We start from the raw sequence: 16,500 nt of genomic DNA on the forward strand, positions 1-16,500 counted from the left end.
CCCCCCCCATCTATAACTCAGTCTGTATAAACCCCCCCATCCATAACTCAGTCTGTATACCCCCCCCCCCCTCCATCCATAACTCAGTCTGTATACCCCCCCATCCATAACTCAGCCTGTGTATACCCCCCCCATCCATAACTCAGCCTGTATACCCCCCCCCATCCATAACTCAGCCTGTATACCCCCCCATCCATAACTCAGTCTGTATACCCCCCCCCCATCCGTAACTCAGTCTGTATACCCCCCCATCCATAACTCAGCCTGTATACCCCCCCCATCCATACTCAGCCTGTATACCCCCCATCATAACCAGCCTTTATACCCCCCCCATCCTCAACTCAGCCTGCATACCCCCCCATCCATAACTCAGCCTGTATACCCCCCCCCCATCCATAACTCAGCCTGTATACCCCCCCCCCATCCATAAACTCAGTCTGTATACCCCCCCATCCATAACTCAGCCTGTATACCCCCCCCCATCCATAACTCAGTCTGTATACCCCCCCATCCATAACTCAGTCTGTATACCCCCCCCATCCATAACTCAGTCTGTATACCCCCCCCCCATAACTCAGTCTGTATACCCCCCCATCCATCTTAGCATGTATACCCCCCATCCATAACTCAGCCTGTATACCCCCCCCATCCATAACTCAGTCTGTATACCCCCCCCATCCATAACTCAGTCTGTATACCCCCCCCCATCCATAACTCAGTCATTATACCCCCCCATCCATAACTCAGCATGTATACCCCCCCATCCATAACTCAGTCTGTATACCCCCCCATCCATAACTCAGTCTGTATACCCCCCCATCCATAACTCAGTCTGTATACCCCCCCCATCCATAACTCAGCCTGTATACCCCCCCATCCATAACTCAGCCTGTATACCGCCCCATCCATAACTCAGCCTGTATACCCCCCCCCCATCCATAACTCAGCCTGTATACCCCCCCCCATACATAACTCAGCCTGTATACCCCCCCATCCATAACTCAGCCTGTATACCCCCCCATCCATAACTCAGCCTGTATACCCCCCCCCATCCATAACTCAGCCTGTATACCCCCCCCCATCCATAACTCAGCCTGTATACCCCCCCCATCCATAACTCAGCCTGTATACCCCCCCATCCATAACTCATCCTGTATACCCCCCCATCCATAACTCAGCCTGTATACCCCCCCCCCATCCATAACTCAGCCTGTATAACCCCCCCCATCCATTAACTCAGGCCTGTATACCCCCCCCATCCATAACTCAGCCTGTATACCCCCCCCCATCTATAACTCAGCCTGTATACCCCCCATCCATAACTCAGCCTGTATACCCCCCCCCCCATCCATAACTCAGCCTGTATACCCCCCCGGTATACCCCCCCATCCATAACTCAGCCTGTATACCCCCCCCATCCATAACTCAGCCTGTATACCCCCCCCCCCCATCCATAACTCAGCCTGTATACCCCCCCCCATCCATAACTCAGCATGGTATACCCCCCCACCCATAACTCAGGCCTTGTATACCCCACCCCCATCCATAACTCAGCCTGTATACCCCCCCCCATCCATAACTCAGCATGTATACCCCCCCATCCATAACTCAGCCTGTATACCCCCCCCCATCCATAACTCAGCCTGTATACCCCCCCCCCCATCCATAACTCAGCATGTATACCCCCCCATCCATAAACTCAGCCTGTATACCCCCCCATCCATAACTCAGCCTGTATACCCCCCCCATCCATAACTCAGCCTGTATACCCCCCCCCATCCATATAACTCAGCCTGTATACCCCCCCATCCATAACTCAGCCTGTATACCCCCCCCATCCATATCTCAGCCTGATAAACCCCCCCCCATCCATAACTCAGCCTGTATTACCCCCCCCCCATCCATAACCCAGCCTGTATACCCCCCCCCATCCATAACTCAGCATGTATACCCCCCATCCATAACTCAGCCTGTACCCCCCCCCATCCATAACTCAGCCTGTATACCCCCCCCCCCATCCATAACTCGGCCTGTTATACCCCGCCCATCCATAACTCAGCATGTATACCCCCCCCATCCAATAACTCAGCCTGTATACCCCCCCCCATCCATAACTCAGCCTGTAACCCCCCCCATCCATAACTCAGCCTGTTATACCCCCCCCCCATCCCATTAAACTCAGCCTGTATACCCCCCCATCCATAACTAGCCTGTATACCCCCCCCATCCATAACTCAGCATGTATACCCCCCCCATCCATAACTCAGCCTGTATACCCCCACCCCATCCATAACTCAGCCTGTATACCCACCCCATCATAACTCAGCATGTATACCCCCCCCATCCATAACTCAGCCTGTATACCCCCCACCCCATCCATAACTCAGCTGTATACCCCCCCCCCATCCATAACTCAGCATGTATACCCCCCCATCCATAACTCAGCCTGTATACCCCCCCATCCATAACTCGCCTGTTTATACCCCCCCATCCATAACCTCAGCCTGTATTACCCCCCCCCATCCATAACTCAGCCGTATACCCCCCCCATCCATAACTCAGCCTGTATACCCCCCCCATCCATAACTCAGCCTGTATAAACCCCCCCCCCCCCCCCCCATCCATAACTCAGCCTGTATACCCCCCCCCCCATCCATAACTCAGCCTTGTATACCCCCCCCATCCATAACTCAGTCTGTATACCCCCCCATCCATAACTCAGTCTGTATACCCCCCCATCCATAACTCAAGCCTGTATACCCCCCCCCATCCATAACTCAGCATGTATACCCCCCCCCATCCATAACTCTGCCTGTATACCCCCCCCATCCATAACTCAGTCTGTATACCCCCCCCGTCCATAACTCAGCATGTATACCCCCCCCAATCCATAACTCAGCCTGTATACCCCCCCCCCCCATCCATAACTCAGCCCTGTATACCCCCCCATCCATAACTCAGTCTGTATACCCCCCCATCCATAACTCAGCCTGTATACCCCCCCCCCATCCATAACTCAGTCTGTATACCCCCCCCCCATCCATAACTCAGTCTGTATACCCCCCCCCATCCATAACTCAGTCTGTATACCCCCCCCATCCATAACTCAGCCTGTATAACCCCCCCCATCCACAACTCAGTCTGTATACCCCCCCCATCCATAACTCAGCCTGTATACCCCCCCATCCATAACTCAGTCTGTATACCCCCCCCCCCCATCCATAACTCAGCTGTATACCCCCCCCATCCATAACTCAGCCTGTAAACCCCCCCCATCCATAACTCAGCATGTATACCCCCCCATCCATAGCTCAGCCTGGTATAACCCCCCCCCCATCCATAACTCAGCCTGTATACCCCCCCCCCCATCCATAACTCAGCCTGTATACCCCCCCCCATCCATAACTCAGCATGTATACCCCCCATCCATAACTCAGCCTGTATACCCCCCCCCAATCCATAACTCAGCCTGTATACCCCCCCCCCATCCATAACTCAGCCTCTATACCCCCCCCATCCATAACTCATCCTGTATACCCCCCCCATCCATAACTCAGCCTGTTATACCCCCCCCCATCCATAACTCAGCCTGTATACCCCCCCCATCCATAAACTCAGCCTGTATACCCCCCCATCCATAACTCAGCCTGTATACCCCCCCATCCATAACTCATCCTGTATACCCCCCCCCATCCATAACTCAGCCTGTATACCCCCCCCCCATCCATAACTCAGCCTGTATACCCCCCCATCCATAACTCAGCCTGTATACCCCCCATCCATAACTCAGCCTGTATACCCCCCCCCCATCCATAACTCAGCCTGTATACCCCCCCCCCATCCATAACTCATCCTGTATACCCCCCCTATCCATAACTCAGCCTGTATACCCCCCCATCCATAACTCAGCCTGTATACCCCCCCCATCCATAACTCAGCCTGTATACACCCCCATCCATAACTCAGTCTGTATACCCCCCCATCCATAACTCATCCTGTATACCCCCCCCATCCATAACTCAGCCTGTATACCCCCCCCATCCATAACCCAGCCTGTATACCCCCCCATCCATAACTCAGCCTGTATACCCCCCCCATCCATAACTCAGTCTGTATACCCCCCCCATCCATAACTCAGCCTGTATAACCCCCCCCCCCCATCCATAACTCAGCCTGTATACCCCCACCCATCCATAGCTCAGCCTGTATAACCCCCCCCCATCCATAACTCATCCTGTATACCCCCCCCCATCCATAACTCAGCCTGTATACCCCCCCCCCCCATCCATAACTCAGCATGTATACCCCCCCATCCATAACTCAGCCTGTATCCCCCCCCCCATCCATAACTCAGCCTGTATACCCCCCCCCCCATCCATAACTCAGCCTCTATACCCCCCCCATCCATAACTCATCCTGTATACCCCCCCTATCCATAACTCAGCCTGTATACCCCCCCCCCCCATCCATAACTCAGCCTGTATACCCCCCCCCATCCATAACTCAGCCTGTATACCCCCCCATCCATAACTCAGCCTGTATACCCCCCCATCCATAACTCATCCTGTATACCCCCCCCCCATCCATAACTCAGCCTGTATACCCCCCCCATCCATAACTCAGCCTGTATACCCCCCCATCCATAACTCAGTCTGTATACCCCCCCATCCATAACTCAGCCTGTATACCCCCCCCCCATCCATAACTCAGCCTGTATACCCCCCCCCATCCATAACTCATCCTGTATACCCCCCCTATCCATAACTCAGCCTGTATACCCCCCCCCATCCATAACTCAGCCTGTATACCCCCCCCATCCATAACTCAGCCTGTATACCCCCCCATCCATAACTCAGTCTGTATACCCCCCATCCATAACTCATCCTGTATACCCCCCCCATCCATAACTCATCCTGTATACCCCCCCATCCATAACCCAGCCTGTATACCCCCCCATCCATAACTCAGGCCTGTATACCCCCCCCCATCCATAACTCAGTCTGTATACCCCCCCCATCCATAACTCAGCCTGTATAACCCCCCCCCCCCCCATCCATAACTCAGCCTGTATACCCCCCCATCCATAACTCAGCCTGGTATACCCCCCCATCCATAACTCAGTCTGTATATCCCCCCCATCCATAACTCAGCCTGTATACCCCCCCATCCATAACTCAGTCTGTATACCCCCCCCATCCATAACTCAGCCTGTATACCCCCCCCCATCCATAACTCATCCTGTATACCCCCCTATCCATAACTCAGCCTGTATACCCCCCCCATCCATAACTCAGCCTGTATACCCCCCCCATCCATAACTCAGCCTGTATACCCCCCCATCCATAACTCAGTCTGTATACCCCCCCCATCCATAACTCATCCTGTATACCCCCCCCATCCATAACTCAGCCTGTATACCCCCCCCCATCCATAACCCAGCCTGTATACCCCCCCATCCATAACTCAGCCTGTATACCCCCCCCCCCATCCATAACTCAGTCTGTATACCCCCCCATCCATAACTCAGCCTGTATAACCCCCCCCCATCCATAACTCAGCCTGTATAACCCCCCCCCCCCCATCCATAACTCAGCCTGTATACCCCCCCATCCATAACTCAGCCTGTATACCCCCCCATCCATAACTCAGTCTGTATATCCCCCCCATCCATAACTCAGCCTGTATACCCCCCCATCCATAACTCAGTCTGTATACCCCCCCCATCCATAACTCAGCCTGTATACCCCCCCCCATCCATAACTCATCCTGTATACCCCCCTATCCATAACTCAGCCTGTATACCCCCCCCATCCATAACTCAGCCTGTATACCCCCCCCATCCATAACTCAGCCTGTATACCCCCCCATCCATAACTCAGTCTGTATACCCCCCCATCCATAACTCATCCTGTATACCCCCCCCATCCATAACTCAGCCTGTATACCCCCCCCATCCATAACCCAGCCTGTATACCCCCCCATCCATAACTCAGCCTGTATACCCCCCCCCCCATCCATAACTCAGTCTGTATACCCCCCCATCCATAACTCAGCCTGTATAACCCCCCCCCCATCCATAAACTCAGCCTGTATACCCCCCCCCCATCCATAACTCAGTCTGTATATCCCCCCCATCCATAACTCAGCCTGTATACCCCCCCATCCATAACTCAGTCTGTATACCCCCCCCCCATCCATAACTCAGCCTGTATACCCCCCCCCCCTCCATCCATAACTCAGCCTGTATACCCCCCATCCGTAACTCAGCCTGTATACCCCCCCCCATCCATAACTCAGCCTGTATACCCCCCCCCATCCATATCTCAGCCTGTATAACCCCCCCCATCCATAACTCAGCCTGTATACCCCCCCATCCATAACTCAGTCTGTATACCCCCCCCCCATCCATAACTCAGTCTGTATACCCCCCCATCCATAACTCAGCCTGTATACCCCCCCATCCCATAACTCGGTCTGTATACCCCCCCCCCCCATCCATAACTCAGTCTGTATACACCCCCATCCATAACTCAGCCTGTATACCCCCCCCCATCCATAACTCAGTCTGAATACCCCCCCATCCATAACTCAGTCTGTATACCCCCCCCCCATCCATAACTCAGTCTGTATACCCCCCCCCCCATCCATAACTCAGCCTGTATACCCCCCCCCCCCCCTCCATCCATAACTCAGCCCCCACACTCACTCTTTAGTACCTGGATGAAATGTGTCCTCTCTGGGTACACAATGATAAATAATACACACACACACACACACACACACACACACACACACTAGCACCTGGATGAAATGTTCACACACTTAGAATTGGACTCTTTATGCGAAGCTCAATGCAGAGAAAAACCTTTCATTTAATGACCCCAGTGAATTATTGTAATGTCTGTTCATGTGTCAATTAACCCCACAAGGGATCGGCTGCCGATTGGCGACTTGACATTCACCCAATGAAACCACTAAGGACATACTTTCACTTCAGAAACACACACACACACAGACAGACACACAGACAGACACACACACACACACACACACACACACACACACACACACACACACACACACACACACTTGAACTTGTGTGTGTGAGGGAGCCAGATGTTGAGTCTGGTGTTACATTCTAGGACAGGGTCATCAATCAGTCAGTCCACGGTGTGACACACTGGGGCTGAGCCAATCTGTCACTGTTGCTAGTGGTTGTTGTCCTGCTCTTAGAGTGACATTATGAAGTTTTAACCCTCTCTCCTTCCCTCCCTTCTTCCTGTCTCTCCTTTTCTACTTTCCCCTCTTTCTCTCTTCTCCTCTTCCTCTCCTCTCCTCTCTCCTTCCCTCCCTTCTTCCTGTCTCTCCTTCTCTACTGTCCCATCTTCCTCTCTCCTTCCCTCCCCTCTTCCTGTCTCTCCTTCTCTACTGTCCCCTCTTTCTCTCTTCTCCTCTTCCTCCCCTCTTCCTGTCTCTCCTTCTCTACTGTCCCCTCTTCCTCTCTTCTCCTCTTCCTCCCCTCTTCATGTCTCTCTTTCTCTACTGTCCCCTCTTCCTCTCTTCTCCTCTTCCTCCCCTCTTCCTGTCTCTCCTTCTCTACTGTCCCCTCTTCCTCTCTTCTCCTCTTCCTCCCCTCTTCCTGTCTCTCTTTCTCTACTGTCCCATGTTCCTCTCTTCTCCTCTTCCTCCTCTCTTCCTGTCTCTCCTTCTCTACTGTCCACTCTTTCTCTCTTCTCCTCTTCCTCCCCTCTTCCTGTCTCTCCTTCTCTACTGTCCCCTCTTCTTCTCTTCATCTCCTCCTCCCTCCTCTCTTCCTGTCTCTCCTTCTCCACTGTCCCCTCTTCTCATCTTCTTCCTCTCTTCTCCTCTTCATCTCCTCCTCCCTCCTCTCTTTCTGTCTCTCCTTCTCTTCTGTAGGTTCTACTCCTCTCCATACATCTCCACCAATAGGATGATAGCACAGACATCCATCACTCCCTTCGTCGCTGCCTCACCCGTCTCCACGTATCAGGTGAGGGGGATGGGGGGGAGGGGGGTTGTGTCTATGTGGAGGTGGGAGATGGACTGTTAGGGCAAGTCCTAGTACACACTCAAATAAAACATATTGACTATTTTATACAGACCCCACATCTCATCCTTCCCTTTCTCTCTCTCTCTCTCTCTCTCTCTCTCTGTCTCTCTGTCTCTCTGTCTCTCTCCCTCTCTCTCTCTCTCTCTCTTGCTCTCTCTCTCTCTCTCTCTCTCTCTCTCTCTCTCTCTCTCTCTCTCTCTCTCTCTCTCTCTCTCTCTCTCTGTCGCTCTCTCTTTATCTCTCTCTGTCTCTCTCTCTCTCTCTCTCTCGGTCTCTTTCTCTCTCTATCTATTGCATTGGGGGTACTGCAGTATTATTGTATTATATTGGGGGAGATGAAAGCAGTGAGTCTGGTCCAGAAGGATGAGTCTTTAATGATGAAACTGCTGCATAGATGATGTAATTATACAGCAATATAACAATATAACTCTCTAAGCCTGTCATGTTTTACTGTAATTATACCACAATATAACACTCTAAGACTGTCATGTTTTACTGTAATTATACCACAATATAACTCTCTAAGCCTGTCATGTTTTACTGTAATTATACCACAATATAACTCTCTAAGCCTGTCATGTTTTACTGTAATTATACAGCAATATAACAATATAACTCTCTAAGACTGTCATGTTTTACTGTAATTATACCACAATATAACTCTCTAAGCCTGTCATGTTTTACTGTAATTATACAGCAATATAACAATATAACACTCTAAGACTGTCATGTTTTACTGTAATTATACCACAATATAACTCTCTAAGACTGTCATGTTTTACTGTAATTATACCACAATATAACTCTCTAAGCCTGTCATGTTTTACTGTAATTATACAGCAATATAACAATATAACTCTCTAAGACTGTCATGTTTTACTGTAATTATACCACAATATAACTCTCTAAGCCTGTCATGTTTTACTGTAATTATACAGCAATATAACAATATAACACTCTAAGCCTGTCATGTACTACTGTAATTATACCGCAATATTATACCGCAAGAGGGGTGGAGAGATGGAGGGATGGAGGGGTGGAGGGATGGAGGGATGGAGGGGTGGAGGGGTGGAGGGATGGAGTGTGTAATCAGAGGACGGGATGGAGGGTTATAGAGATGGAGGGATAGAGGGGTGGAGGGTTATAGAGATGGAGGGATGGAGGGGTGGAGGGTTATAGAGATGGAGGGATAGAGGGGTGGAGGGTTATAGAGATGGAGGGATGGAGGGTTATAGAGATGGAGGGGTGGAGGGTTATAGAGATGGAGGGGTGGAGGGTTATAGAGATGGAAGGATGGAGGGTTATAGAGATGGAGGGATGGGGGGGTGGAGGGTTATAGAGATGGAGGGATGGAGGGTTATAGAGATGGAGGGATGGGGGGGTGGAGGGTTATAGAGATGGAGGGATGGAGGGTTATAGAGATGGAGGGATGGAGGGATGGAGGGTTATAGAGATGGAGGGATGGGGGGGTGGAGGGTTATAGAGATGGAGGGATGGAGGGATGGAGGGTTATAGAGATGGAGGGATGGAGGGGTGGAGGGTTATAGAGATGGAGGGATGGAGGGGTGGAGGGTTATAGAGATGGAGGGATGGAGGGGTGGAGGGTTATAGAGATGGAGGGATGGAGGGGTGGAGGGTTATAGAGATGGAGGGGTGGAGGGGTGGAGGGATGGAGGGGTGGAGGGATGGAGTGTGTAATCAGAGGACGGGATGGAGGGTTATAGAGATGGATGGATGGAGGGTTATAGAGATGGAGGGATGGAGGGTTGGAGGGTTATAGAGATGGAGGGATGGAGGGTTATAGAGATGGAGGGATGGAGGGTTGGAGGGTTATAGAGATGGAGGGATGGAGGGTTATAGAGATGGAGGGATGGAGGGGTGGAGGGTTATAGAGATGGAGGGGTGGAGGGTTATAGAGATGGAGGGGTGGAGGGGTGGAGGGATGGAGGGGTGGAGGGATGGAGTGTGTAATCAGAGGACGGGATGGAGGGTTATAGAGATGGACGGATGGAGGGTTATAGAGATGGAGGGATGGAGGGTTGGAGGGTTATAGAGATGGAGGGATGGAGGGTTATAGAGATGGAGGGATGGAGGGTTGGAGGGTTATAGAGATGGAGGGATGGAGGGTTATAGAGATGGAGGGATGGAGGGGTGGAGGGTTATAGAGATGGAGGGGTGGAGGGTTATAGAGATGGAGGGGTGGAGGGTTATAGAGATGGAGGGGTGGAGGGTTATAGAGATGGAGGGGTGGAGGGTTATAGAGATGGAGGGATGGGGGTGGAGGGTTATAGAGATGGAGGGATAGAGGGGTGGAGGGTTATAGAGATGGAGGGATGGAGGGTTATAGAGATGGAGGGATGCAGGGATGGAGGGTTATAGAGATGGAGGGATGGAGGGTTATAGAGATGGAGGGATGGAGGGGTGGAGGGTTATAGAGATGGAGGGATGGAGGGATGGAGGGTTATAGAGATGGAGGGGTGGAGCGTTATAGAGATGGAGGGATGGAGGGGTGGAGGGTTATAGAGATGGAGGGATGGAGGGGTGGAGGGTTATAGAGATGGAGGGATAGAGGGGTGGAGGGTTATAGAGATGGAGGGGTGGAGGGTTATAGAGATGGGGGGATGGAGGGATGGAGGGTTATGGAGATGGAGGGATGGAGGGGTGGAGGGTTATAGAGATGGAGGGATGGAGGGATGGAGGGTTATAGAGATGGAGGGGTGGAGGGTTATAGAGATGGAGGGATGGAGGGATGGAGGGTTATAGAGATGGAGGGGTGGAGGGTTATAGAGATGGAGGGTTATAGAGATGGAGGGATGGAGGGTTATAGAGATGGAGGGATGGAGGGATGGAGGGTTATAGAGATGGAGGGGTGGAGGGTTATAGAGATGGAGGGATGGAGGGTTATAGAGATGGAGGGATGGAGGGGTGGAGGGTTATAGAGATGGAGGGATGGAGGGATGGAGGGTTATAGAGATGGAGGGATGGAGGGTTATAGAGATGGAGGGATGGAGGGTTATAGAGATGGAGGGATGGAGGGGTGGAGGGTTATAGAGATGGAGGGATGGAGGGATGGAGGGTTATAGAAATGGAGGGATGGAGGGTTATAGAGATGGGGGGGATGGAGCGGTGGAGGGTTATAGAGATGGAGGGTTATAGAGATGGAGGGTTATAGAGATGGAGGGATGGAGGGTTATAGAGATGGAGGGATAGAGGGGTGGAGGGTTATAGAGATGGGGGGGTGGAGGGTTATAGAGATGGAGGGATGGAGGGGTGGAGGGTTATAGAGATGGAGGGGTGGAGGGGTGGAGGGATGGAGTGTGTAATCAGAGGACGGGATGGAGGGTTATAGAGATGGAGGGATGGAGGTGTGGAGGGTTATAGAGATGGAGGGATGGAGGGGTGGAGGGTTATAGAGATGGAGGGATGGAGGGGTTGAGGGTTATAGAGATGGAGGGATGGAGGGGTGGAGGGGTGGAGGGATGGAGTGTGTAATCAGAGGACGGGATGGAGGGTTATAGAGATGGAGGGATGGAGGGGTGGAGGGTTATAGAGATGGAGGGGTGGAGGGTTATAGAGATGGAGGGATAGAGGGGTGGAGGGTTATAGAGATGGAGGGGTGGAGGGTTATAGAGATGGAGGGGTGGAGCGTTATAGAGATGGAGGGGTGGAGGGTTATAGAGATGGAGGGGTGGAGGGTTATAGAGATGGAGGGGTGGAGGGTTATAGAGATGGAGGGATGGAGGGGTGGAGGGTTATAGAGATGGAGGGATGGAGGGTTATAGAGATGGAGGGATGGAGGGTTATAGAGATGGAGGGATGGAGGGTTATAGAGATGGAGGGATGGAGGGTTATAGAGATGGAGGGATGGAGGGTTATAGAGATGGAGGGGTGGAGGGTTATAGAGATGGAGGGATGGAGGGATGGAGGGTTATAGAGATGGAGGGATGGAGGGATGGAGGGTTATAGAGATGGAGGGGTGGAGGGTTATAGAGATGGAGGGATGGAGGGTTATAGAGATGGAGGGATGGAGGGGTGGAGGGTTATAGAGATGGAGGGATGGAGGGATGGAGGGTTATAGAGATGGAGGGATGGAGGGTTATAGAGATGGAGGGATGGAGGGTTATAGAGATGGAGGGGGTGGAGGGTTATAGAGATGGAGGGATGGAGGGATGGAGGGTTATAGAAATGGAGGGATGGAGGGTTATAGAGATGGGGGGATGGAGGGTGGAGGGTTATAGAGATGGAGGGTTATAGAGATGGAGGGTTATAGAGATGGAGGGATGGAGGGGTGGAGGGTTATAGAGATGGAGGGATAGAGGGGTGGAGGGTTATAGAGATGGGGGGGTGGAGGGTTATAGAGATGGAGGGATGGAGGGGTGGAGGGTTATAGAGATGGAGGGGTGGAGGGGTGGAGGGGTGGAGGGATGGAGTGTGTAATCAGAGGACGGGATGGAGGGTTAAAGAGATGGAGGGATGGAGGTGTGGAGGGTTATAGAGATGGAGGGATGGAGGGGTGGAGGGTTATAGAGATGGAGGGGTTGAGGGTTATAGAGATGGAGGGGTGGAGGGGTGGAGGGATGGAGTGTGTAATCAGAGGACGGGATGGAGGGTTATAGAGATGGAGGGATGGAGGGTTATAGAGATGGAGGGATGGAGGGTTATAGAGATGGAGGGGTGGAGGGTTATAGAGATGGAGGGATGGAGGGATGGAGGGTTATAGAGATGGAGGGATGGAGGGTTATAGAGATGGAGGGGTGGAGGGTTATAGAGATGGAGGGTGGAGCGTTATAGAGATGGAGGGATGGAGGGTTATAGAGATGGAGGGATGGAGGGGTGGAGGGTTATAGAGATGGAGGGATGGAGGGATGGAGGGTTATAGAGATGGAGGGATGGAGGGATGGAGGTTTATAGAGATGGAGGGATGGAGGGTTATAGAGATGGAGGGATAGAGGGGTGGAGGGTTATAGAGATGGAGGGATGGAGGGTTATAGAGATGGAGGGATGGAGGGATGGAGGGTTATAGAGATGGAGGGATGGAGGGGTGGAGGGTTATAGAGATGGAGGGATGGAGGGATGGAGGGTTATAGAGATGGAGGGATAGAGGGGTGGAGGGTTATAGAGATGGAGGGGTGGAGGGTTATAGTGATGGAGGGGTGGAGGGATGGAGGGGTGGAGGGTTATAGAGATGGAGGGATGGAGGGGTGGAGGGTTATAGAGATGAGGGGTGGAGGGTTATAGAGATGGAGGGGTGGAGGGTTATAGAGATGGAGGGGTGGAGGGTTATAGAGATGGAGGGATGGAGGGGAGGAGGGTTATAGAGATGGAGGGATGGAGGGTTATAGAGATGGAGGGGAGGAGGGTTATAGAGATGGAGGGATAGAGGGGTGGAGGGTTATAGAGATGGAGGGATGGAGGGTTATAGAGATGGAGGGGGGGAGGGATGGAGGGTTATAGAGATGGAGGGGTGGAGGGTATAGAGATGGAGGGATGGAGGGGTGGAGGGTTATAGAGATGGAGGGGTGGAGGGTTATAGAGATGGAGGGGAGGGGTGGAGGGTTATAGAGATGGAGGGGTGGAGGGTTATAGAGATGGAGAGGTGGAGGGTTATAGAGATGGAGAGGTGGAGGGTTATAGAGATGGAGGGGTGGAGGGTTATAGAGATGGAGAGGTGGAGGGTTATAGAGATGGAGTGTGTAATCAGAGGAGTTGAGGTACCAACACCTAATATGTCTCTCCACAGGTCCAGAATACATCCTGGATGCCTCATCAACAGTATGTTATGCAACCTACCGTGAGTACAACCCAGCTATCGCAATAGTGTGTGTGTGTGTGTGTGTGTGTGTGTGTGTGTGTGTGTGTGTGTGTGTGTGTGTGTGTGTGTGTGTGTGTGTGTGTGTGTGTGTGTGTGTGTGTGTGTGTGTGTGTGTGTGTGTGTGTGTGTGTGTGCGTGTGTGTGTGTGTGTGTGTGTGCGTGTGCTCATGCGCGCGTGCATGCGTGTGTGTCCGTGTGTGTGTGTGTGTGTGTGTGTGTGTGCGCGTGCGCGGGTGCATGTGTGTGTGTGTGTGTGTGTGTGTGTGTGTGTGTGTGTGTGTATGTGTGTGTGTGTGTGTGTGTGTGTGTGTGTGTGTGTGTCTGCTGTAGTACTGATGTAGTATTGATGTAGTGCTGATGTAGTATTGATGTAGTACTGCTGTAGTATTGATTCAGTCGGCGGTAACTGTAGTATTGTTGTAGTCTGGTAGAGAGGGTCTGGGCCCTACACGTCTGGTAGAGAGGTAGAGAGGGTCTGGGCCCTACACGTCTGGTAGAGAGGTAGAGAGGGTCTGGGCCCTACAGGTCTGGTAGAGAGGTAGAGAGGGACTGGGCCCTACAGGTCTGGTAGAGAGGTAGACAGGGACTGGGCCCTACAGGTCTGGTAGAGAGGTAGAGAGGGACTGGGCCCTACAGGTCTGGTAGAGAGCGTCTGGGCCCTACAGGGAGGGGCTTGGCTGGAGCAGGAAGGGGCTTGGGTGGATCATGGGAACTGAACATGAACCCAACATGGAGGAATGGAGCTGGACAGGGGAGATAAAGGATTACACACAGGCCTATACTGGACTGCTTTATCCAGCCACATCAACAATGAAAGCCTGCCCCCTACTGGACGACATGACAATTGCAGCTATAATGTGAAAGTTCAGAGAGAGCCTCTGTGTTCCCACCCCGAGCGCTCTAGAGGTAGAGAGGGTCTGGGCCCTACAGGTCTGGTAGAGAGGGTCTGGGCCCTACAGGTCTGGTAGAGAGGTAGAGAGGGTCTGGGCCCTACAGGTCTGGTAGAGAGGGTCTGGGCCCTACAGGTCTGGTAGAGAGGTAGAGAGGGTCTGGGCCCTACAGGTCTAGTAGAGAGGGTCTGGGCCCTGCAGGTCTGGTAGAGAGGTAGAGAGGGTCTAGGCCCTACAGGTCTGGTAGAGAGGGTCTGGGCCCTACAGGTCTGGTAGAGAGGTAGAGAGGGTCTGGGCCCTACAGGTCTGGTAGAGAGCGTCTGGGCCCTACAGGTCTGGGCCCTACAGGTCTGGTTTCTTGTCTGTCCCCACACGTCCCTGGCACTCTCACAGCAGCTCTCACACACACTACACAGTACATAGCACAGTACCTACATAGCACAGTACCTACATATCACAGTACCTACATAGCACAGTACCTACATAGTGCACTACCTACATAGCACAGTACCTACATAGCACAGTACCTACATAGCACAGTACCTACATAGCACAGTACCTACATAGCACAGTACCTACATAGCACAGTACCTACATAGTACAGTATCTACATAGTGCACTACCTACATAGCACAGTACCTACATAGCACAGTACCTACATAGCACAGTACCTACATAGCACATTACCTACATAGCACACTACCTACATATCACAGTACCTACATAGTACAGTACCTACATAGCACACTACCTACATAGCACACTACCTACATAGTCCAGTACCTACATAATATGGGACGGACACACACACCCGGAGGCCTGGAATCCAGACCAGCTCACACAGCCCATCATCTAATTACCTCCCAGCTTCACAGAGACAGAACCAAATTCCTTATTTAAATTGGCCAGAGGCAGAGTATTGAAGCTGGGGTCATTGTATCCTGTTAAGGGACAGAGAAGGAGACAGAGAGAGAGAAAGAAATAGAAGGAGAGAGAGAGAGAAATAGGAGAGAGAGAGAAATAGGAGAGAGAAAGAAATAGAAGGAGAGAGAGAGAGAGAAATAGGAGGAGAGAAAGAAATAGGAGAGAGAAAGAAATAGAAGGAGAGAGAGAAATAGGAGAGAGAGATAAATAGGAGAGAGAGAGAAATAGGAGGGAGAGAGAGAAATAGGAGAGAGAGATAAATAGGAGAGAGAGAGAAATAGGAGAGAGAGAGCGAGAGAGAGAGAAATAGGAGAGAGAGAGAAATAGGAGAGAGAGAGAAATAGGAGAGAGAGAGAAATAGGAGAGAGAGAAATAGGAGAGAGAGATAAATAGGAGAGAGAGAGAAATAGAAGGAGGGAGAGAGAGAAATAGGAGAGAGAGATAAATAGGAGAGAGAGAGATAGGAGAGAGAGAGAAATAGAAGGAGAGAGAGAAATAGGAGAGAGAGAGAAATAGAAGGAGGGAGAGAGAGAAATAGGAGAGAGAGATAATAGGAGAGAGAGATAAATAGGAGAGAGAGAGAAATAGGAGAGAGAGAGCGAGAGAGAGAAATAGGAGAGAGAGAGAAATAGGAGAGAGAGAGAATAGGAGAGAGAGAGAAATAGAAGGAGAGAGAGAGAGAAATAGGAGAGAGAGAGAAATAGAAGGAGGGAGAGAGAGAAATAGGAGAGAGAGATAAATAGGAGAGAGAGAGAAATAGGAGGAGAGAGAGAAATAGGAGAGAGAGATAAATAGGAGAGAGA

At 51.8% G+C, this 16,500-nt stretch overlaps 1 protein-coding gene across 1 annotated transcript in view; it reads left to right on the top strand.

The window, feature by feature from the left end:
• The window catches only part of LOC116360985 (RNA-binding motif, single-stranded-interacting protein 3-like), a 61,624-nt gene that overhangs the window by 32,061 nt on the left and 13,063 nt on the right, over positions 1-16,500 (top strand). Inside the window, exons 3-4 of the mRNA XM_031815842.1 lie at positions 7,918-8,011; positions 13,812-13,862. Of these exons, the coding sequence (XP_031671702.1) occupies positions 7,918-8,011; positions 13,812-13,862 (145 nt within the window). The remainder of the gene's footprint in view (positions 1-7,917; positions 8,012-13,811; positions 13,863-16,500) is intronic.

This window comes from Oncorhynchus kisutch, unplaced genomic scaffold (genome assembly GCF_002021735.2).
Source record: "Oncorhynchus kisutch isolate 150728-3 unplaced genomic scaffold, Okis_V2 scaffold648, whole genome shotgun sequence".
In the NCBI taxonomy this organism is placed as follows: domain Eukaryota; kingdom Metazoa; phylum Chordata; class Actinopteri; order Salmoniformes; family Salmonidae; genus Oncorhynchus; species Oncorhynchus kisutch.